This window comes from Kwoniella shandongensis, chromosome 14 (assembly GCF_008629635.2).
Source record: "Kwoniella shandongensis chromosome 14, complete sequence".
In the NCBI taxonomy this organism is placed as follows: Eukaryota; Fungi; Basidiomycota; class Tremellomycetes; order Tremellales; family Cryptococcaceae; genus Kwoniella; species Kwoniella shandongensis.
This window is the reverse complement of record NC_089300.1, coordinates 686,485-708,961: the sequence shown is the minus strand read 5'-3', so window position 1 is coordinate 708,961 and position 22,477 is coordinate 686,485. Positions and strand designations below refer to the sequence as shown.

The 22,477-nt window shown below is 50.0% G+C and overlaps 8 protein-coding genes across 8 annotated transcripts; 3 read left to right on the top strand and 5 right to left on the bottom strand.

Annotated features, from left to right (window-relative positions):
• Nucleotides 1-283: 283 nt before the first annotated feature.
• Nucleotides 284-2,796, bottom strand: CI109_107350 (glutamate decarboxylase; the record flags this gene model as incomplete). The annotated part of the gene is made up of 15 exons (XM_032005866.1): nucleotides 284-316; nucleotides 377-491; nucleotides 556-663; nucleotides 724-1,060; nucleotides 1,122-1,188; nucleotides 1,240-1,357; nucleotides 1,407-1,460; nucleotides 1,512-1,643; nucleotides 1,705-1,772; nucleotides 1,831-2,085; nucleotides 2,192-2,248; nucleotides 2,300-2,360; nucleotides 2,421-2,448; nucleotides 2,513-2,643; nucleotides 2,711-2,796. The coding sequence occupies 15 exons, from the start codon at nucleotides 2,794-2,796 to the stop codon at nucleotides 284-286; spliced, it is 1,650 nt and encodes a 549-aa protein (XP_031859873.1).
• A 622-nt stretch (nucleotides 2,797-3,418) lies between these two features.
• On the top strand, nucleotides 3,419-4,756 carry CI109_107349 (uncharacterized protein; the record flags this gene model as incomplete). Its single annotated transcript, XM_032005867.1, has 4 exons — nucleotides 3,419-3,966; nucleotides 4,058-4,104; nucleotides 4,252-4,567; nucleotides 4,645-4,756. The coding sequence occupies 4 exons, from the start codon at nucleotides 3,419-3,421 to the stop codon at nucleotides 4,754-4,756; spliced, it is 1,023 nt and encodes a 340-aa protein (XP_031859874.1).
• Nucleotides 4,757-4,934: 178 nt separating this feature from the next.
• CI109_107348 (uncharacterized protein) lies at nucleotides 4,935-6,637 on the bottom strand (the record flags this gene model as incomplete). The annotated part of the gene is made up of 5 exons (XM_032005868.1): nucleotides 4,935-5,478; nucleotides 5,580-5,770; nucleotides 5,912-6,372; nucleotides 6,491-6,555; nucleotides 6,624-6,637. 5 exons carry the CDS (start codon nucleotides 6,635-6,637, stop codon nucleotides 4,935-4,937), a joined length of 1,275 nt encoding a protein of 424 aa, XP_031859875.1.
• Nucleotides 6,638-7,198: 561 nt separating this feature from the next.
• On the bottom strand, nucleotides 7,199-9,704 carry CI109_107347 (uncharacterized protein; the record flags this gene model as incomplete). Its single annotated transcript, XM_032005869.1, has 4 exons — nucleotides 7,199-8,655; nucleotides 8,726-8,939; nucleotides 9,002-9,400; nucleotides 9,468-9,704. The coding sequence occupies 4 exons, from the start codon at nucleotides 9,702-9,704 to the stop codon at nucleotides 7,199-7,201; spliced, it is 2,307 nt and encodes a 768-aa protein (XP_031859876.1).
• A 398-nt stretch (nucleotides 9,705-10,102) lies between these two features.
• On the top strand, nucleotides 10,103-12,002 carry CI109_107346 (uncharacterized protein; the record flags this gene model as incomplete). Its single annotated transcript, XM_032005870.1, has 10 exons — nucleotides 10,103-10,190; nucleotides 10,290-10,333; nucleotides 10,437-10,512; nucleotides 10,587-10,718; nucleotides 10,903-10,991; nucleotides 11,068-11,222; nucleotides 11,291-11,570; nucleotides 11,629-11,739; nucleotides 11,792-11,882; nucleotides 11,947-12,002. 10 exons carry the CDS (start codon nucleotides 10,103-10,105, stop codon nucleotides 12,000-12,002), a joined length of 1,122 nt encoding a protein of 373 aa, XP_031859877.1.
• Nucleotides 12,003-12,062: 60 nt separating this feature from the next.
• On the bottom strand, nucleotides 12,063-12,974 carry CI109_107345 (uncharacterized protein; the record flags this gene model as incomplete). Its single annotated transcript, XM_032005871.1, has 2 exons — nucleotides 12,063-12,446; nucleotides 12,516-12,974. The coding sequence occupies 2 exons, from the start codon at nucleotides 12,972-12,974 to the stop codon at nucleotides 12,063-12,065; spliced, it is 843 nt and encodes a 280-aa protein (XP_031859878.1).
• Nucleotides 12,975-13,773: 799 nt separating this feature from the next.
• CI109_107344 (uncharacterized protein) lies at nucleotides 13,774-15,036 on the top strand (the record flags this gene model as incomplete). Its single annotated transcript, XM_032005872.1, has 4 exons — nucleotides 13,774-13,788; nucleotides 14,241-14,679; nucleotides 14,854-14,948; nucleotides 15,028-15,036. 4 exons carry the CDS (start codon nucleotides 13,774-13,776, stop codon nucleotides 15,034-15,036), a joined length of 558 nt encoding a protein of 185 aa, XP_031859879.1.
• A 404-nt stretch (nucleotides 15,037-15,440) lies between these two features.
• CI109_107343 (uncharacterized protein) lies at nucleotides 15,441-21,800 on the bottom strand (the record flags this gene model as incomplete). The annotated part of the gene is made up of 19 exons (XM_065968021.1): nucleotides 15,441-16,168; nucleotides 16,228-16,363; nucleotides 16,427-16,510; nucleotides 16,570-16,725; nucleotides 16,781-16,849; nucleotides 16,907-17,034; nucleotides 17,098-17,115; nucleotides 17,173-17,359; nucleotides 17,418-18,149; nucleotides 18,196-18,279; nucleotides 18,333-18,428; nucleotides 18,480-18,735; nucleotides 18,797-18,865; nucleotides 18,920-19,155; nucleotides 19,212-19,595; nucleotides 19,649-19,871; nucleotides 19,928-20,466; nucleotides 20,520-21,451; nucleotides 21,506-21,800. 19 exons carry the CDS (start codon nucleotides 21,798-21,800, stop codon nucleotides 15,441-15,443), a joined length of 5,352 nt encoding a protein of 1,783 aa, XP_065824093.1.
• Nucleotides 21,801-22,477: the final 677 nt, after the last annotated feature.

The following is a 22,477-nucleotide window of genomic DNA, read 5'->3' as shown; positions in this document are numbered from 1 at the left end:
TTGGACTTTGTCAGTACAACGGGTATACGGAGAATCGAATAGAAATCCAATAGATATGTAGGCCAATGGTGAGAGCCATGCCAGTATTTTTATACAGATGTGTTCCCCATATTGAAGTGAGTATTGAATCACCTCTGACTATGAGATAACATGTGTATAGAAGCTGCATGATATCGTTCTTATTCTTCTCACATTCTTTCGCTTCTCAGCACAAGGTATATACAAGTCTCTTAGCCCTATCATTCCTTCCTTTTGACAATTTCACAACCGCGCCAAGTACAGCTTAACAAGTCTTCGCGTATGTCGATTGGTTTTTCTACACGCCCATCTTATCAGCCCATGGTCTCTCACTCATCCAACCCGCAGCGCAACTCACCGAGATGTGTTCCGTATCGAGTTGCTCAGTCTTGTCACCTCCCTCGGAACCCTTCTGCTTCGCAGCCGTAGACATAGAGTATGAAGGTCCAGCATCGTTGAACAAGTCCTCGGTACTACAACAATGAAAATCAGTCACTATCCCATTAACAGGTGAGTCGGAGAGCGGGCAATACTCACACTTGGATGATATCGCCAATCAACTTTCGAGCAAGATCGCCTGATAATGATTCTCGAACAACGACTCGGAGAATCTCGGTGTCTTCACAATCGGGAGCGAGGGGGTAGCTAAACAGATTAACAGGTCAGCATCATTCAAGTGTGATCATGCCATTCGTCTTCACTCACTTGGGCACGATCCATCCGATACTTCTCAGTTGCAACTGAATCCATTCCTGCTTGACATTGGGGTATTTCGCCTTGACCTCATCCGAAAATCGGAACGAGACGACCGGCAAGCCTTCCATGTAATACGTCGCATCGTCGACATCGGCGGTAGCGGCGTGGAGGACCTTCTCGGCGGCCTTGGCAATACCGCCTTCGGTGTTGGTACTTCCCTTGGGCTTGTGGACCATGGAGAGACAAGTGAAGTAGTTTGATCCTTCGAGAGCACGAGAGATCAGTCGGGCCTTGGCCAAATTGTTGTCCATGATTCGCTTGTAACCGGAGAAACCGAGGTTGAGGACTATCGATCGGACAAGCAGCATGTCAGCTGGATCATGACGTATAGCAGGTCATCAGCTTACAGGTGAACATCTGGGCGAGAATGGGGTGGGCGGGACGACTGAAGTTGAGGTTGAAAGAGTAGTCGGTCTGAACGCGGGTCAGCGGTCGCCTTTCACATATTGTGGAAACACGACTCACAGCACCAAGGTAATGCAGCTCAAAGATCAGGTCTTTGGGAAGGTACTCTGCGCTTCTCCAGATGATCCATCCAACGCCGACGGTGCTCATTCCGTATTTGTGACCGGATGCATTGATACTGCATGTTTAAGTCAGCTGATTATCCTTTTACCATTTGTTGAGCTCACCTTTGCACTCGAGGGATCTTGAAGTCCCACTTATAGTCAGGGTATGCGAAGGGACTATTGAGTGGTCAGTAATGCCCATCAAGCTTTCGAAAGCAGATCACTCACGCAACGAATCCACCTGAAGCGGCGTCAACGTGGATTGGGACACTGATTCCAGTCTCCGCCTCGTATTTGTCGAGCTCGGCAGCCATACCCTCCACGGATTCGAACGCTCCAGTGTAGGTAGATCCAAGAATGCTGCGAGAGTGTCAGCGAGCGTACTCTGACCGACAGTCCAACGCGCTCGAGCCACACTCACACAAATACACCGATTGTGTTCTCGTCGACGTACTCCATCGCCTTCTTAGGGTCCATGACATAACCGCTCTAAGGACACGTGCGTATCAGTTGTTGTTCTTGTGTTCTTCAAACACCATGAACTTACCTCCTTGGAAATCGGGACAAGTTTGGCATCGACTTCAAAGTACCTAGCGAACTTCTCAAGGGCGACCTGAGCTTCTGCACCCATGACGATGTTGGGTCCGGGGTTGTGGATGTCTTTGCCCTTTGCCTTCATCCTCTCTTGCCATTGTCGCTTGAGAGCAAGACCACCAAGCATGATGGCTTCGGAGGAACCGGTGGTAGCGGTACCCATAGCTGTAGCCTCCTTGGGTGCGTGCCAGAGGTGGGAGATCATGGACTGGGTACAGAACAGCCATGGGAGGAGAGGTATGTCAAGAGAAGGAAAGGGGGAAAAGGCAGATTGTCAGCATGTATCACATAGATACAACTAGCGGCAAACTCACGATACATCGCTCGTGGATAGACTGGGCAGCGGGGTATTCATCTTGGTCGACAAGGTTCTGGGTAGCTCGTCAGCGATGATCATAACGTTGCAATAGCATTCAGCTCACCTTGTTGATGTTCTCGTGCATGAGAGTGCTGCACTCATCAGGGACCCAAGTGTGGACGAATCTATTTGGGTGCACCAGGTTAGTGAGTGCTGTGTGTCGTGGACGCAGTGAGCCAACTCACGAAGCAAGGTTCATGTTGGGGTTTCCATCTGCGAGAAGGAACCATTTTAGTCAGTCTATAGGCTCCGCATCTTGACGAAGACTTGGACTCACCGAGGAGAAGCTCGTCGTGCAAGAGCTGGTATACTGTCTTTGCGCTAACACCAGAACTTGGCATGCTGAATTTAGGAAGCTCAACATCGACATCGTATCGCGAGGCGTAAGGGATATCGTGGAGAGTTGATCTGGACACAGAATCAAGGTCAGTGCGATGTCCTCAGCATGAAGTGGAGACAGTGGAGAATCACTCACTCCCTGCCATGTGTGTGTTTTCTAGTTGGGTGATCTTTTGACGAAGCGATGAGCTTGTCCGCATTGACGTGTTGGGCCAAAGACATGATGGGGGGTTAAGGGGATGGATGTCAAACTAAGTAACTGTGAGGAAGATAGCTGTTCGATACGATGAGGTTGGTCGAAGCAGTGTGAGATGTGTCAAGTAAGAAGAAACGTTGTATAGAAATAATGTAAGAGGTCGTCATCGACAACGAAAAACAGAATCGGACAGAGACTTTTTCTGTTTTGACCGACGTCACTGATGATGATGATGATACAGTATCTCACAAGCAAGAGTTATTTTGGTAACAAAGCGTACGTACGTGTAAGTTAGAGTATAACCACCACGTGGGCGGACGGCAGTATCAATCACCGCGATCGACGCGACGGATTTTCATATGGAGACATTAATCCTTTGTCAAGGGGGATGTGATTCTTTTCATGCATGATTAGTGGACTGTAATGGAGCGTACGAGATGGCCCAGGCTCCTTTGAGGTGAGGATCTGTATCCGGTTCATATACTCGTATACCCATTCTCGGAACGAGAGGTTATAACCGTGCTGCGCAGGCGTTGTATCTGACACGACGTCTAATCAGGCTGAAGGGCAAGCGAGCTTCAATACGACATTCACCTGGTGATTGTGCTCAGAATCGATCTGACAAGACCAGCACAAGCGTTACTCATAATGGGCTGCTTCCGCTCCTCTGACGGACTCCATTTCAATCCCCTATGGCACACCATATCCATCCTACTCAATCTCATCGCATTGATCTTACTGATGGTGGTGATACTCTACAACGCACCGTTGGATCATGTGCATTCTACACTCGAGGGTAAAGTGGGACTAAGAATGTGGTTGATGACGGTCAACGAGACGAATGGACCATTAAATTTTGATAGTCCGTTAGGTGCTGGCGCCGTAGATTCGCAATCGAAACGAGATCACTTTACTGCTACCACCACGCAATCACCGACAAACGATAGTAAATCGACGGAAATCGAGGAGGTTATGAAAAGTAGTGGCGGAGTTTCGGAGAGAGCAGAGACAGATTCGAATCCCGTCATTGCGCCCGGGACACAACTCCATGCGTACGGATTCGGGATTTGGGGATGGTGCGAATGGTCAAATACGAACTGGCAAGGTGATGCGAGATGTACAAAGAAGGCGGTTTGGAAGCTGCCAAAAGACGCGGATGGGAATTGGGATGCGGTAAATAGGATAGATTGGCCCAAGTGAGTCATTGCCCTGTATCGCGGTGTACTATCCGCCTTCCCGTTTGCCCTAAGGGGAATAATGCTCTGGCTGATTCGCAATGTATCGCAGTGCGATCCGATCTGCGCTGTCAGGCGTTTCCTTCATGCTCGTCTTCAGTGAGTCACGCTCATTCTACCCTCATGAGCACAACCTGGGATGGGAAATACCCTCAAGCTCCTCGATTACACTCCATTGACTGTGTAGCCAAACCGTCGTCCCCTTCTCATCTTCGCACAACATTTACTAACCGTACTTACTCATAGTCCCACTTATGGCCCTCACCCGCCTCTTCATCCTCATATTCGTTATTCGTTTCCCTGGCCCTTATCCTCCCTTATCCATACCATGGCAATACTCCAACTTACCTCCTGAAGTCCGTCGATCGTGGCAAACTACCGCAGCGTGGATGTCACGAAATTGGAAGTGGCAGCTAGTCACTTTCATAATCCATATGGCGTTTTTCTTACCGACTATCGTCACGGTGCTCATAGCTAAGGGGGAGGTGAATGATACGTATAGTGGGACACAGTTGATCGGTGGAGGAGGATTGGACGCTAAGTTGGGTAATGGGTTTAGCGTGTGAGTGTCTCTTCCTACAGTGTCTAATAACAATCAGGGTAGAGTACTGATTGACCGGTGTGTTGGACGGCACGCAGACTCGTCGGAGCTTGGGTGTGTATGGTTCTCAGTCAGATATTGTGTGTTTGGAAAACGGGCTTGGTGATGCGTCGAGAAGGCAAAAAGAGGAGTAAGAAGTCCAAGGGCTAGCACCAATAGATATACACATTCTAATAGTCTAGCTTTCTACGCATTCCCATCAGTTAAACGGAACTGCTGCACACGCTTCAAGCAGGGTAGGCGTTTGTAGAAACTATAGCTGGATAAGTCGTTGTAATGAGGCATCGCGGCAAAATGCAATGCAATATCATCCAATCTAAGAATTTAGCTATTTCCCATCTTTTTTAGCCCTTCTCAACATCTCCCTTCTTTTCATCCCTGCTTCCACACCAATCCCTCCAAATACCACACCGACGCCCATCCATTGTCCCTTTGTCAACGTATGTTCAAACACCACGACGCTCAATAACATCGTAAACAGCTTTCTTGTCACCGTTACCATCACGAGTGTCAGACTTCCGAAATGCTGGATCGTCTCGAAGATGAATAGTTGTCCTAGACCGCCGAGCAGGGCGTACGCTAAGAGCGGAGGAAGGGCGGTCGGGTGCGAAACGAGGAAGGAGAGTGATGTGAGGAAATCAGGTGCAGCAAATGAGACATGCGACGTTGGGAGAGAAGTTGAGGCTGAAAAGGGTAAGGGAAGGTGAGAGAGGAGGGAGAGAGGGTGGGTCGGGAGAGGTAGAAGGAGTGCCGGGAGGAGGATAAGTTGGGAGAAGAAGGACATGGTGAACATCATTTGTTGGCCGGTGTATGAAGGGTAGGTGGAGAAGATCTGATCTTGGGTCGAGTTCGTGAGACCGTCGATGAAGAGGCTTTATGGGTCAACGCGAATGTGGTTAGTTGTCATCATTGAACAGTGTGCAGCCCAGTCAAAGCTAGAATGCTCAGTTCTGACACTCCGAGGTCCACTCACTTGATACCCAATAGACACAATCCCCAAGCACTATCATTCCCTCCCTTCCTCTTCTTCCCTTTACTCTCCGCCATGAGCATGAACAGACTAATCCCGACCGTCACGAGGGCTACAACGACATATTTGTGTGGGGAGAAACGACGTCGGTAGAGGATGACATTGAGCAGGAGCACGGGGATAAGCTTGCACGACTGAATGACGATGGAAGGGGTAGTCAGCGAACTTCACTTTAGTGGAAGGGATAAGAGTCGAGCGTAACAGATTGCTGGGCTACGTTCAAGCTGGAATGTGAAGAGAGGGTTTGATATCTCCCTTAGGCAGTTCGTACTCACCTTGCCAAGCACCATAGTGGGGTACGAGATATGTCTCAATGCCAAAAACCCTATGGGACTCGCTATCGTCTGAAATAGCGAGACTTGCAAGAGTAAAGCGGGCAAAGTCTTTCTCCACGGTATAGCCTTAGGTTTCTCCTTTACCATCTCAGATCCGGCTTTGCTAGTCCCATTGACTCCAACCTCTTTCTCCGTCTGTCCGTGGCCATTGCCATTGGCCTTTATAGCTTTGTTACTCTGCGAGCGCTGGCGCGGGAACAATTGCTTCAACCCCACAATCTCCGCTACACCTCGATGCAAGTCACCATCTCTCCAAGCTTTGAAAACCAGGTACAAGAATGCAGAGAGGGAAGAAGCGAGTGCTTGAGCATAGTTCAGGAAGAGGGAAGAGGGGAATTTGTCGCCCGAATTGCCTGAGGATGCGTGAGGATGGTGTGATGTCGATGGGAATGGTGCCGATACTGTGGTGAGGGGGTTGAGTGTCAGCAGGTCCAAACGGAGATACGCTTCATCAGATCGAGGACCCGGCGTGAGGATACGCAAAGTGTAGACGGATAGGTTGATGGAGAGAAGACTCACAGCGTTCTTGAGCTATGGCCCACAGGAGGAACGCAGCATACACTCCTGATACACACACTCCAAGTCTGTACAAATACAAGTTCAGGTCGTGTCCCGCACTGCTGAACAGCAGGGCCTGAGGGAGTGAGCTTACCTCAATACGCCCATTATGTGAGTTACAAGTCGCGCTAGTTTGCGAATCAGAGGTTGAAGGAAACCGCCTTTCCAGCTACTTATTCCGCTTGTCCTAGTATAAACTTATGAATCGTATCCGTCTTCCTGTTGTCTGTGATGAATGGCGATCCAGCTGAGATACGGGGCAGATCTGACCGAATTGAACGTATTCTGTATCTGAAGATGTACTGTTTAAAGTTGACTTCCAACACTTTTCCAGACTTTACTTGAAACGCGACGACAATCGTCAATCTTCCACGTGGAACTTGCCGCCCTGCCCTGCTTTTTGAGTTTCAGCTGTGTTCAAGTTGCCCTGAGTCTGAGTGGCGATGCCAACGTTTACAGCAACTAGTTGCGAAGGGGTAGAATGGTATGGGCGAACAACATCGACGTAATACGGAGAGAGAGGAAAAGAGTACACCATTGATGGGTAAGGAGTGATACATATCCGATACAGTCAACAACAGGGCAAACGATCACGATACAACCTAACTAGATGATTATAGATATCCACACTAAGAGGCTTCGAAAGTGATACAGCTCCACCTCTCGGCCTCAGACCAACCTCCCCAACATCTCCTTCAGTCCGTCCAGTCCTAACGCCTCAATCGGTGCGAGGACCAGCCTCGTCCATGTCCCTCTCAAGAGCAAAAACCCAATGATCATCCACCACCAATCCCTATCCCATTTATTCTTCACAGTCATCTCCCTACTCCCTATCGCCGATCTAAGCAACCCTTCACTCGGTCCTGATCCTCCGCCTCCGCTTCCTGTGATAGAAGCGTGCGGTTGAGTATGTGTTGCACTCCACGATCTGAGACGATTGAGACCCAGCGCGCGTTCGAGACTATCTCGGAAGGACTGGAGTCGAAGCATGAAGAGAAAGAGAAGTGTCTTGACTAGATCCCTCTTTCGATTTCGCGAATAACGAGGTCGGATAGACGAACCGTGTCGAATTGCAGGATAACCGAACCATGGATTGGAGGATGAATAAGCTGTGATAGGTTGCGAGGGATTTGAATCTCCATTCGTGGCGATATGGTTGTGCATCTCGACTTCCGGCGTCGGAGGCTCGATCAGTCCTTCTGGACTATTTCGATCTCCCGCGTTGCGTGGTGCAGCTTCCACCGATATGATCGTCGAATTCAGGAGTTCGTCATCGCCATTCTCAGCTTGCGAATCCGTTATGGCTGATTTCTGCTCCAAGCCCAATAGCGTCGGAGAGGTCTTGTACTGCTCCAATACCTTCGCATGGTGATGCTGCAACTGATCAGAGTACGTCCGCACCGCATCGCTTTGCGCAAGATGTCGCGGCACACCCAACAATCTCAAAGGCGGTCTATCCCTCCTTTCTGCCAGCGGTTGCTTGTCAAGTATTGCAGGTCGTAAGACACGTCTCGGGGGAGGTGGTCGTTGTTCTTCCTCTTCGTCCTCGGGATCAGAATCTGATAAGAGGTCGATATTGGCTAGACGAGAGGGAGACAGGTATAGATGGAAGTCGGAGAGGGATCGTATCCGTTGTAATGGTGAAGGGGAATGACTACGAGACGAGCCGGACCGTCTCGCACTATACTGTCTGGACAAGGCCGAACTTCCAGATGTGGTCATTCCACCGTCCTCGTCCAACGATTGAGTTTCGCTTCTTGGCGTGGCCTCCATTACGGCCAAAGTAGGTGCAACGACTGTGTTTGTTTCTGGCTTCCCTTCTATTACAGGGGACACTGACGTCTTGACGGGGGGCAGAGCCGTATCTCGAGACTTTGTCATTCTCAATCCAGATCCGAAATGTCCCAATCTGATTCCGAGTCCTGAGAGGTTGGAGGCGTGACTTCCTTGTCTGCTTGACGAGGGGGTGTTATTTCGAGCGGTGTAATAGAGGTCGGCGATGGAACTGCAGGATGAGGAACGGGAAGGGGCATGGGAGAGAGCATCGTAGCTGGAGTGACGAAAAAAGTGGTTGAGGATGGGGTTATTTTGCGGATCGAATGTGAATGGATCGGTTCCACCGTAAGCTAAGATATGTGTCACAATGGGTCAGTACTCTTTGACTTAGGACAGTTGATGGGTGGAATGATAACTCACCTTGAGGAAGATGATCTAAATCGAAGATCTCCTCGATTGCCTGAGGTGTGTCGAGGAACGCAACTTTATCTAGAGCGGAACGGGGCAGCACCCGTTTTACTATGCCCCACATACTCCGATGTGTCCATCCAGCATTGACGACGTAGACCGCCTCGATCATTCCAGGGAAGTTGTTATGTCCCACAGACAAGAGCGTAGGTAGAAGCTCCACTTCCTGCAATGGTGGAGTCATCATGAGCTATCGATCGTCTCCGAGTAAATACATGTCTAGCTCACCAAATTACGATACCCCGCTCCAGCTGCATCGACGAGGAGCACTAGCCCCTCTCCTCCTTCTCCTCTTGAATGACCTTTCCGTCCTAATCGGGAATCGTCCCATCCTCCTCTGACCCACCAATCTCTCAATGTCCTTCTGACCATCTCTAACGCCCACCATGTCCATTCTTTCATATCCCCCAATCCACCCTCTTCGTCCCTCGCGACTTCTCGTACAGTGAGTACTGCTATAGGCCGGGACAGCTTGTCCGTGTGATGCGGTAAGGGGAGGATGTAGAAGAGGGACGAATCGGAGTAAGGTGGAAAGGGCGGGATGGGATTGTGTAATGACAGAGATACTCTTTGATTTAGTGCCGATAACAGAAAGGCATGTGTTTTGTCCTCCTCGTACCTATTTCTCTGCAGTCCCCGCTCTCTGTTAGCTGTCTGCACCGATGACTCGGACCTGGAAAGCTCAATAACTCACCCTCAAAGCTCGCCATATAGAACCAAGATCATCGACCCACTCTTCGACACCTAGCCAAGTATCCTCATCCCATCCTTCTTGCGCTCTGAGCAGCTCCGCATCTTCTCTCAAGTCCGATTGTACACGTTCAGTCAACGGGAGATAATCTTGATATTCTTGACGAGAAGATTGGAATAGTTGTTGAATTGCTGGGACGATCAAGGTGGAAGTAGAGGAGGTAGCTTGATTGTCTGACATCATGCCAAGGCGATACCGTCAATCGAGCTCTAGCTTTATAGTCCAGATGATCTCTGTAGATCGGTCTATACGTTGAGCTGTCTCACATGTAGAAGTGGGGGATGATGAATATGGAGGCGATGATGATGATGTGATGATAGAATGGAGTGAGATGTAATGAATGATCCACAACAAAAGCATGCACTGCACCGCAACTTTGACTGACTTGGTAACCGGTCCCATTATGCTATAACCGGTCACAACCATTAATCACTGAACCCTCTCTAATCAATTTGATCCCGTCTTATTTTCAATCACTCTCTCGCGTTTTAGCGATCTATCAATCCAACATTTATCTTACCCATTCTACAGCTCCACCTTATTCTGCTACCAGCTCCTCAACCCCCTTCGCTATCGCTATGCTCCCATCATCACTCCTCCTGCTTCTCTCAGTATTATTGCTGAGCGGGTGTCTGGCTGCAGAATCGCTTTATAGCGTATTAGGAGGTGAGTGGAGGTTCGACGCACTTTGCCACGTCGACAAGACAAGACGCGTTTTTCTTTTTTTGGTCTTTGGGCTGATTTGCTGGTTTTGATGGTGGACAGTGAAGAGGGATGCATCAGATGCGGATATCAAAAAGGCTTATCGGGTGAGTAATTAGACTAAAACAATGCTTTAGTGTAAGGAAAACAATGGAATGGGTGCCAGTGCCGGTGCTGATGAATCGGTTGGTGGATTGTTGATGGATTCAGAAACTGTCGAAGAAATATCATCCAGATATCAATCCGGATGAAGCAGCTCACGAACGGTTCATAGAAGTGGCCAAAGGTGAGCCAACTTCTTCGGAGTACTGCGAAGAAGCTTTAGCGGTATCTTGGAGCTGACATGCTTGAATTTTGCAGCATACGAAGTGTTATCAGAGACCGAGACGAGACAGATATACGATAGACATGGTGAAGAAGGGCTGAAGCAGCATGAGGCGCAGAAACAGGGAGGAGGACCTCAAGATATGTTTGCGAGGTTCTTTGGACAGGGTGAGTGTTTGCATGATGTGGCGATGGGCATTGGTGGGCGAGGGTGGCTTATTGGAGGAGAATAACGCGGCGTGACGAAGCGGGGACTTGCGATAGCAATGCTTGGACTGGAGGAACGATTAATCGCGGGTGGACATACGGACTGAGAAAGTTAGAGGCCGTAGCTGATCCTAGCTCTCCCCAGGCGGCGGACAACAAGAACAAAGGGGTCCGGGACTGCTTACGAATCTCGAAGTATCACTTGCGGACATGTACACTGGTAGAACAGTCGAGGTGAGCCAAACGAGAAATCAGGATATGCTTCGAGAGGCCAAGCTGACTTTCATCAATTGTCTTCCCATCTGTACAGTTCCAAATACCTCGGAAGATCATCTGTACCCACTGTCATGGATCTGGAGCTGAGACCGATAGGGATATACACGAGTGTGATAAGTGTGGAGGTAGAGGTATAACGGTTCAGAAACATCAGGTGTTCCCTGGGATGTTCACAAATGTCCAAATGACGTGAGTCCCGAGTATTCCCAATTGTGACATGAACACGGTTGGCTGACGGCGATTCATGATGTGGTTAGATGTCCACACTGTTCCGGCAAAGGCAAGCGGATAACAAAACGATGTCATCTTTGTCACGGAGGGAAGACCATCGAAACGCAACATACTTTGGCAGTCCATATCCCCGCAGGAGCACCGGAAGGATTTGAAGAGATCTTCAAGGGTGAAGCGGACGAGGGTGTGGATTGGGAGGCCGGAGATGTTCTTGTCAGAGTAAGAAGTAGGAAGGAGGATGTACCAGGCGGATGGGGAAGGAAGGAGAGTGGGATCTTGGGCAGGGTGACATTGAGTGTGGCTGAGGTGAGTTCGCCGGCCCCTGGCCTGAGTAAAGTAGTGCGGAGCTGAACATCGTTCCCAGGCATTACTTGGATTTGAGCGAAATCTCACCCAGTTGGACGGAAGGACAATAGCGATAGGACGGAAAGGGACCACTCAGCCGGGCGAGGTTGAAGTGATTGAGGGAGAGGGGGTGAGTGCGGCAGTTCATGTTCATGTCCGATGTCTGATGTGTTCACTCGCAGATGCCTTCTTACGTGGATGTACCGCAAGGGGATATGTATATCGAATATTCAGTCGTCTTCCCTACGGAGGTATCAGAATCAACGCAGGAGAGTGAGTGCATTTTCATGTCCAAATAGACTGCCTCCTTTTGCTGATGACTTGACTTGTAACGCAGAGCTGAGAGATATTCTCGGATACACACCGCCGAGCTCACGTCATGACGAGCTCTGAAATGATAACATAGATTAGTAGTTTTACGATACATACCTTGCATAGATGACAACCGGTTCACTACAGACCCATCCTTCTCACAGCTAGATCGATCAAGATCCGACTATATTCTTCGTGAAACTTGCCCAACAATCTATCTTTCCAATCCAAGTTCGGGAGCTGATCGAGCTCGCTCAACAATTCTTCTTCGCCTTGGGCATTGGTCTGCAGTGATATGGGTGTTCTGTGTACCGCATGAGAGATGAATACGAGAAGTACGTCGTCGGTAGAGACTTCGGTAGAAGGAGGTAGCGAAGTGGATGGCAATGCGGAAGTAGGGAGGATGGTGAGAGTGTGATAGCCTCCGACTATGAAGAATGGAGCAGAGGGAGAAGGGGTGACTGATCCCCAACGAGAGATATGTCTCGGCTTAGAGGACGAGATGTCGACCGCTTCGACGGTGAACTAAGTGAGGGCGCAACAAACTACAATCAGTATGACTGGACTGATACAATCAAGGCCATTCAGACTCACACCACCGTTGACCAATCTGGTTCCCTTCTGATACCCATTCCATCTCCCATCTTCATCAAATTTCTCCCCTCTACTCCCCTCCCTTGGCGGACTAACTATACCCATTCCGAGCTTTGTCACCAAACCAATTATCCCATTTTCCAACCTCAATGGCCAACTACCCCAAAATGCCCTTGCCCACAATTCCCCAGCCTCACCATCTTTCCTACTCTGCGTCTGTGACGATAATTTGGCTTCGAGGGTTTTACGAGGGACGCGGAAATACCATAGATTCGCTACGTCGCTTCTGGCCCATTGGTCGGTTGTGAAGGGTCTATCTGATCGATTGCGAGGATTTAGTACCGAAGGAACGGAGAACGTAGGGTAGAGATTGGACAAGCGGGTATGTTGATAATATAGATAAGAGGAGGCGAGGAATGCAGCCGCTGTTGATAGTGAGAGGATACTTCGACGCGACATTGTCACTTGGAAGTGTTCAGCACGAGCAATTAAGACAATGTTTTGAGAATGCTATCATTCGGTCAATCAGCGTCCATGTCTTATGTAGGAACTCGCTTTTATATATCCTATGGTCTGTGTTGCTCGTCAACAACATCTCAACCTCCACATTCCCGCTCCCCCGCTCGGACTCGGCGGGTACCTTGAGAGATCGATGATTTATCATCTCGGAGCTTCCCGGGACGGAGATGGGCTTGAAGTGCGCTATCAGTGGCGCAACTGTATGCTGACGGCGCTCCTCAAGGACTTCAGCCATCAATGGCAACCAGCATCTATACCGACATGAATCACATTGCATAGCATTGCATGTTGTCTACCTCTACCGCGGTACGAATGATAGTGTTGTGTTGTATCTGATAACCACCCCCTTTCCCACCTATACCACGTTGTGCCATATCGATAACACCGATATCGTGATTCCGGCAACGCTACCCCGCGGGGTGGTTAGTCACTAGTAGTAGTACTTTCGCTTGTGTGGTTATCCGAGTCCGGCCGTGTCCGTTTTAGGCTCGTACCGTAGCATTATTCAGTATTCTCCTTCTGTCTTGTGACCTACAAAGTAGTGCTAGCAGTACAATGGCGTGCGAGTGCGTAGGTCATCCTACTGGTGCTGGTCATTCCAACTTACATCTCGACTAGACTCCTATTCTATCCCCACAACTTTATCTCTCTAACTTGTAACTAGACATCAGTGCATATCAATTAACTTGCTTGCTTGCTTGCTATTCTACCAAACACCAAACACTTACACAACGACAAGATGACAAGGACAGAGGTGAGCGCGAGATTCTCGTCTTACTTGGCTGTGGTGTAGGAGTCGTCGCGACGCTAGAAAGGCTGACGCGTGGAACCTTCCTTTCATTCCATTACTGCTATTCCTTCTGCTCAACAACTGCGACACGTATTTGACCATTTTCGTCCTCGTCGCTGTGGTTCGCGCCGTTATCACCTACTTGATCTCACTGTCCTTCCTCTTCTCCTTGTCAATTGCTGACGCATTCCCCCTCGTTCGCTTGGACACTCGTAATCCGTCCCTGACTGCTGGGCACATCACGTCATGATGACTTGGTATCGCCTTTGCCCTTCCTTCTATACCCCCTGCTACCCCTTTCTTCATAACACTATGCTATACTATCTTCCCTGTGTATCCCGTCCTGGTATCCTTGCTCTCTTCCTCACCGTCTAACCCTTCATCTACCCACATCCCCACCCCCATCCCGCTCGTAGCGTAACCAATACCCTGCGGCACTTCTCAAAGACCGTCACTCCCGTTCGGGTCTGACCAAGACCGAACTTGCCCACAAGGGAGGTGACGGTGCCCATAACTGGGGTTCACTCAAGAGGGAAGGTGAAGCAGAAGCTGGAGGTCGACTTGATGCCGAGAACGATACCAATACCCAAGACCAAGACAACGAGAACGATGAAGATTACGTAGCACCATTGATCAACCCCAAACTTCGTCAACAGTCCAACACCGAAGATGCTACCAATGTCGTCAACCCTAACGATGCTTTGGCTCAGAGTCCGACTGAGAGTATGTCGAGTTTGGATTCGGTGGACAGTAACCCTGCCAAACCTGCCTTTGGAGGTAGGAGGTTGAGCAATGTCTCGGATGAAGAGAGGGAGAGAGCTAGGCTCTACAGAGAAGGCGCATTGAACAAGAATGGTGAGTGAGCGAGCATTTGTCGGTGCAATTGCATATAGTAGAGCCTGTTGGGTCTGGGTAGTCTTCAGTCATCCATGTGGCATTGTGTGTGATTGTACCTTTCATGACTGAGACTCGCTGGACTTCCTTCTATTCCATCTCACTCGAACGAACACTGACAGATCCACATCTCAGGCATCGACCTCGCCCACATCGCACGCACGTCGTACGGCATCGCCCAGTCGCCCCCTGCTACAAGCCCTACCAAGGTCAAGAACGGGTTCAACTTTGTGAGTGCCCTCTGACGATCGTTGAGGCTCTTCCCTTCTCCGTGATCAGAAGTTGCTAACGTGATCGTTGTGAACGTAGACCAAGTGAACCCGTGAATACGTCACTCAATCACAAATCAAATCAAATCACTCAAATCATTGCTTGCTCGCGTACTTGTGGAACAGTTGGAAATCATGAAAGTTGTACGATAGGTCAGAAGTTGGAATTTGTCAAATAAAGAAAGAAGGAAGGAAGTAAAGTCAATTCAAATCATCAGTAGTCTTGGAAACCACATACAGTATGCAACATGTTGGAAACGATTGATCCCTCTGTTCATACTGCGCATTGAAATGAATATCGTAAATCAAAACCAGGCAAGCCGATCGTATCGTTTATCAAGGCAGACTCTCAACGCCGCTACTCAGAACACGCATCAAACAACCCGAACGTGATAAGGTCATAAGATCAGGCAATACAAAATCGTAAAACCTCCTCGGAGATACAACAACGGGTCATCCTCTCCGTGTCCCTGTAACCGTATTGCCTTTTGGCAAAGTTCTCACACTCCCTTTTCCATCCAAGAACATCCTACTCAACTTCAAAGTCCCGCCTCCTCCAGTTCCGTTTCCACCTCGACCTCCAAGGGTAGAACTCGACGCTTCTCGCTCGCGTCTTCTCACCCCACCATGGATCGTACGTATCGCTTCGTCCAATTCTCCCCTTGATAAAGTATTGCGAATGCGAGAGGTTGTCGTTCCCCCCTTTTGCTGGTTCGCAATCATCGTCGAATTTGACCGGGTTGTGGCAGTCGTAAAAGTTGACGGTGTAGAATCGTCGGTAGGTTGTGATACGTGAAGATGTATCGATACTTCCTCTTCGACTTTCCCTTTCCCTTTGCCTTTGGCTTCTTGCTTCGAACGATATTGAGTACCTTCTTTCACCAAATGCGCACTCATCTCGGCTCCTGCTTTCTCCAGACTTCGACCAAAGCTCGAGATCAGACTCAAGAAGGCTTCGATATCACCTTTCTCTCCGAAATACTTGAGCAGCGAGTTCAGCTCTGTTTGCATCTCACGATGCAAGATTTGCAGCTTATGGATTTGCGGTGTAACGTTGCTGAGGAATGATGTGAGGAGAGGGTGAAGTGCGTCAGATGGTGGGAGTGAAGAAAGTAAGGACTCGCTTTGGGCGAGGGAGGTATGAAGAGATGTGATTGACGAAGTCAGATCCGCTAGGTTGACTTTGCGCATCAATTGGTCAGTCATCATCTCCCTGATGGGACCTCGCCGCCACACTCACTCCTTGCAGCAGGCTCAACCGCTGGTACCTCCTCACAGAACAAGATCAATTTCGCATTTGTCCGCAGCAATACCTTTGCAAGGTAGTGCAACATCGTAGGACAGCCGGACCCCTTAGCCGTTCGAGTCTCTCTCATCTGGAGAAGTGGAAGTCAGAGGACAGATACTCGAACTGTGCTCGAAAACGCGTCAAGACTCACCTTGAGCAATGCATCTAACTGAAATCCAGCGGCGTTGCCACGAAATGTCCCGCCGTTCAGCCTGTTTCCCAAGGCGAGAATTACCTGTAAGAAGACGATTGATGAGCCGGGCAATTTTGAAACAGCGGTGTAAACTAACTCACCCGCAGTACCTCTTTCAGCCTCTCACTCGCCCTCAGTTGCCCGACCGCCGAACGAAGGATCATAAGATCCGGCATGACCTCTGCTATTTGCAACTCGAATCTTCGGCGAAAAACCATCCCTTCCAGTCGTTGTTTGAGATTGGGGACGAAGCTCATCTAAAACCATATGTCAGCTAGATCCCTGTCGGTTAGGTGTCTGCTGCAAGCTGACCTCGAGAAAGTATAGATCAGGCTTTGCGAGTTTGGTGAGATCACCGTTGAAGGCTTTTATCCGCTCAATCTGATGTGATAGTGGTCCGTCAGCCTTTCCCAAATTAGGGATGATCCACCAGCTTACCTCCTCTGTAGTCGGTAGCATCCTGCTCAGCGTGGCAAGATCGTCGACGTCCAATAGCTCGTCGTCCACTTCCATTACAGCTTTTCGTATCTTCGCTGGTGGCAATCTCAGTCGTGTGAGCATGATCCCTGCGATAAAACCATCCGTCAGCTTCATGGACACCATTAAGAGATAAAGCTGAAGCTGCTTACCGATGTTGTTTGATCGTGCTGTAAAGCCATATACGCCTTGTTAGCTGCGGTAGAGCTTGATCCCTGATAACTTACTTATGTCCAGCACTGAGGTGACCTCTTTGCCTTTGCCCTTCTTGGCAGAATCCTTAACCGGAGCGACCTCGACAGAGAATACCTCGATCAGATCGTCCATATCCAGATCGATGTCGCTGGGCGACGTCAAGTCCGTCCAGATCGTATCGCGAACGGCATATTGTGGCACTTTCGACCAGAAGAAGGGCTAGACGCACCAAGTTGGTCAGGTCAGTCTCAAAGCCTTGTACGTCTCGGGAACATACCTTGAGTTTGGGCTTAGGATCAGATGACATGTGTGATTTAGGTAGCACAGTAGCACCATTGGCGAATGGCAATTTTGGTGGGGCAGGGGGAGGCGGCATACCAGTTGGAGGCGGTGGAGGCGGTGGAGGTGGGGGTGGCACCATACTGAGACCTTTGGGAGGAGGCGGCGGTGGAGGAGACGCCATCGATCCGTGCAGCCGCACAGATTGAAGGGAAAGCGGCGAGGGAGGAGGAGGAGGAGGCGGCGGCGGCGGCGGCGGTGGTGGTGGTGGTGGTGGTGGTGGTGGTGGTGGTGGTGGTGGTGGTGAAGGTAGGATTGGAGGTGTGCTCAAAATGCTGTGAGGGAATGGTTGTGCCTTCGTTGGCACCCCAGGAGGTGAAGGAGGAGGTGGCGGGGGTGGAGGTGGTGGGGGAGGGGCCGGTATCGTAGTCTCTACTTGACTGTTTTCCTGTCGTGCTCTGACTTGGTGTAGTACCCTGTCTCTCTCTTCAGTGAATTGCAGAATATCGGTTCTCAGCCGTTTGATGACTTCTTCCTGCCGCACCCAGCTCGCCACCACTTCTGTGGCGATTACCTGGGCATCCATACGCATACCTGCTTGGGTGGCACAGTCAGGAGAGGTGGGCTGCAGCTTCTCAGAGTGCAGCCTTGATCGGACCGTTTCCAGAGCCCTTGACACGTATTCGACTTCCTTTTGACTCGTACTTAGAGAAGATTCCAAATCCGAAACCTGATTGAACGCCGTCAGTGACTGCTCAACAAAACGGAAAACTCGCCTTATTCCGTAAGTCTGCCGACTCTTCCATCAACGCCGCGAAACGAAGCCGTTCTCGATCTTGCATTTGGTGATTGGTAGCAGGCTGTGTAACCTGGACTTAATAGGAGCGTTTGGGCAAGAATTAATTCTGCTCACCTCGCGATGAGGTCCAACTTGATTGTGCAACGTTGTCAGCTCTGTTTGCAACTGATGAATCTCCTTCTCCTTGATTACCAGGTGATGGACGACTCCCTATTTCCACAGTTAGCTGTCCAGCTAGATACGTCTTCCACCTGCACTCACATCTTGACTATCCTGCTCGCCAATCAGGTCTCTTAGCACCACGAGCTCTGCGGCTTGATCCTCAAACTTCTTCACCAGTTCCGCTTTGTCAACCTCCAAGCTCCTGACTTGTTTCTGCAGACCTTGCACTTCTGCCACGAACGAATCAATCAATGTAGCTTCCGTCATCGATGTGTGCAGAGTGTCCGAACTGAGGCTCAGAACCTCGTTGAACTTAGCAAGAAAGCCATGAAGTGCGTTGGGCCAAGCGAGTGATCTAAAAGGATTTGTGAGCTGTGGCATATCTCTCAAGAGGTAGATTGATCCACCGAGCTCACAGATCGTCCACCGCGATGAGCTGTTGTGCCAGAGCTCCGATCACTTGGAAGAGCTGATCGGGCACCTCACTTCATAGGATGTCAGTCCTGCAGTCCGGTCGATATGACGAAAACCTGACTCACTCATCGACATGTGCTTGTGAGATATCTCCACAGTAGCTCAATAAGCCGACGAGGCCACCTATCTCGACATGTCCTGACGACACTTGCAGTAGTCTTGCAGCGGCACTGGCGAGATCTGAGCTCTGCACTTCGCCGACGTAGAGCTCTCTGAGTTGTGCGAGGTCTTCTTCTCGGTCTTCGTGGTATAGATCGAGCTGGAGGAGGAACGTGTCCGGTGGCTCAAGGTCTTCCAGAGACTACAAGGGGGTTATCACCTAGTTCTTCCTGAGCGGGGGAGAGCCTATATGCTTACCTCCAAAACCTGATGCAGACCACGCCTTTGTAATTCACCTCGTACTTCGCACCTCTCTTCCAGCACTTGGCAAGAGTTGATCAGAGCTATGACCAGAATGACAGCCGCCGTACGCCATTCCCAAATAACACGATGTTCTTCTGCTGCTTCGTGAATGGGTCGTAGTGATTCGACAAACCACTCGAATCGGTGTTTCTCCCCTATCAACAAACGTAGCTCGGAGAAACCATCCATGATCAGGGCGTGTCCCTCCTCTTGACTCAGTGTGGCGATTGCCGCAAGCAAGTCTGCGATATGACTCCGAAGCTTGAGGGAAGGGGTTCGTATGGCTAGAACAACATCGATGAGGAGCTCAGGATGATCAAAAACGGCATTGAACCCAGTCTATCGTTGGCAAAGGAGTCAGAAAGGTCATTGTGCTATTGCATACCACTTACGTCTGTATTCATGAGTATGCGAACACACTTGACGATCTCCGAGATCATTTGCTCATTGACATCTCCTTCGTGAAGTGTTTGTCTCACCAAATTGCTCAAAACATTTCCCAGAGTAGACAAGCCGTCAATAAGAAGATAGTCGTTGATCCACGATAGCTTGGCGGTCGACAGAGTGACACGCAGTGATAGGAGGTGTTTGACAAGTATGTGCGGGTTCTTCCGTCTACATCGTGATTCAGTAGTTATAGCTTACATCTATGCATTGGGCAGCTGACTCACGAATTCCGGAAACCTTGCAGAAAAGCTGCAGGACTTCCGTCTTCTGCCCTCGGTGCTCCAATCCACCAAGCCCATAGTCCGCCAGTGCTTTGCGGTTCAATTGGTTTGGCTTCACCTAGACCCTGTTCGACGGTGCCCTCTGGCTTCGGCGCATTCACTTCTTCCTCTTCTTTATGCCCCTCACTCGGTGTTTCAACCTCAGTCACACTCTGCTTCACAGGTTCTTGCCATCCAGCCAGACCGGCTAATGAAAACCTCTTCCACCCGCCGTCCTTTTTCATCTGGGTTTGAGGAGTAGAGGGCTTTGCTCCATTGACAAGTCCAGTCGTCCCGATAACTTGGGGGAGAAGACCAGAGATGCCAGCACTTGTTCCTGTAGACAAAGAGATGAACGGTATGGGCTTTGGGGATGGTCTCGAAGGGGGACTTGGGGTGTGCACTACTGCTGACGAGCGATTTTGGGTCATGAGGTAGGCTTTGCGAGAGGCCGATAAGCCGTGCATAGCATCTCTTTTACAGCCATGAAGATTGAGGTCGTCCTGGCAGAACGGTGTTAGGCTTGGACGATGCTTTCCGTGCTAGTGCGACTCACCAGTAATTGCTCCCACTTCTGTGGATCTACTTCCTCGTGTCCAATTCTCGACCCTCCGCTGCTTCCGCTTGTTGTTCTATCCAGACCTAGGACGGTGTCACCTTCCACTATTTTCACTGGTCCTGAGACGCTCAATACCTGTTGGGAGTCACTACCCCTTTCAGTCACGTCAACAGGTCGACTTGCGAAGACGTCCAAGATGGAGGTAGAGACTGTAGGAAGACCGGCGACTGAAAGCTGAGGGGAGGGCGGAGGTGCAGGATGTTTGTGCGAGTCCAGCCAGCCATGGAAGAGTCCCGAGAGACGAGGATCCGGGGTTGGGGGCGGTTTGGAGGGCGTCTTGGGAAGGTCTTGCAGGATTGGCTGGGAGGACGAGGCTTTGAGTGTGCTCTTCCGTCCTTCTTCTTCTATCTCTACGTCTCCAGCATCGTCCTCGAGCTGTGCCGCGGTAGACTTGCCCTGGCCGTCCTCCCTACTTTTCCGTCGCTCACGCTTCTCAAACAGCCAATCTTCGTCCAACGTAACGTAAACTTGGGATGTCGTTACTCCGTCCAAATGACTGAGCACAAGCCAGTCTAAATCAACCGCTTGATCACCTCCATCCACTGTGAACTTCCACCGAATCTCATCATTTCCCGATGTTCCATCTCCCCAACTACTGGCTAGGGAGCTCGAACGTGACCGACTCCCTAGTATACCGGGAGTCCCACCATTTATCAAGTCTTCGGTGGTTCCTGGAAGGCCTAGCTCCTTTCGCAGACTGGTGAGGATCTGGTGAAAGGTTGTTGTGGAATAGATAGGTATTCTAGTCGACAGCGCTTTGGAGGATGTTGTTGTCGGAAGCGAGATTGTGATAGGGAGAAGAGATGTGTTCGGCACTAGCAGAGTGTACTCTGATGAAGATCGGAGGACGTCGTCGGGGGTCAGGAGAGCTATAGGAATGTCAGCATACAGCAATCATATTCCTACCGTATCTGTCCACTCACGATCTCGGTAATCGGTGACTTCTTCTTCACTCCACCATCTACCTTCCTGGCGCACCCTGTTCTCTCGCAAAGTCCATTCTCCACCCGTTGTCTCTCCTGTCCATACGTACTCTTCCTGCTTCAGTGCGTTGTGAAGCTTCGCTTCTCCGAAAGCGTCCTCCGCTTCCAACAATGCAGCGTCGATAGCATCTCGTACAGAGCTTTCGGAAGGTAGATCGACACCTAGCTGGCCAAGAACAGGGATGTTGACGAGGACCCTGATTTCATCCTGTTCGGCGCGGAGTAATGGTGACATTGCTGTGGAGATCATGCGTGCACGTGAAGGGACATCATACTCGTCGGGACCGCGTTTATATCAAAAGTCTATGGCTGAAATAACAGTCAGAGTATCAGCGGGTCCTGAGGAGGTGAGAGAGTAGACAAACAAAAGTACGGGCTCCAGGAGATGGTGATGATAGTGGCGAAACATCTTGAAACTCAATCAGAAGTTATAAGGAATACAAGGAGGTCTGTGCGCCAGGGCTGTAGAATGCTTTGCTATTGGCGGTCTGTGCGTGGAAAGTTTAGCACAAAGTTGTACACAAATCGTTACAGTGCGATTCGACAGTCGACAATCTTTGCATATTAGGGCGATCATCATCGTGGCGTAGATGGAGAAGTGAATCGGTGATCACAACCATCAAATAATTCGACTCTCCGACATAAAGTCATGCAAAGTGTATCTCGCTGTCTGTCCCGGCTACATCAGTTCCGATGGACCGCAGTCAACTGAGAGCCTGATAATCGCTGGTGGACTTATTCTCATCGGGACATCAGTGAACGGCAGAGTGGTATGCATGATCACCGAGTGCTTACGATATCGGAGAGGTCTGTGTAGATTGCTAACGTTTCCGAACTCTCGCAAGCACTTTGCAGTCCGAAGTTTGTGAAGAATGCGTCTGACTCAAAAGAGGCAGATGATATCGGGACAGA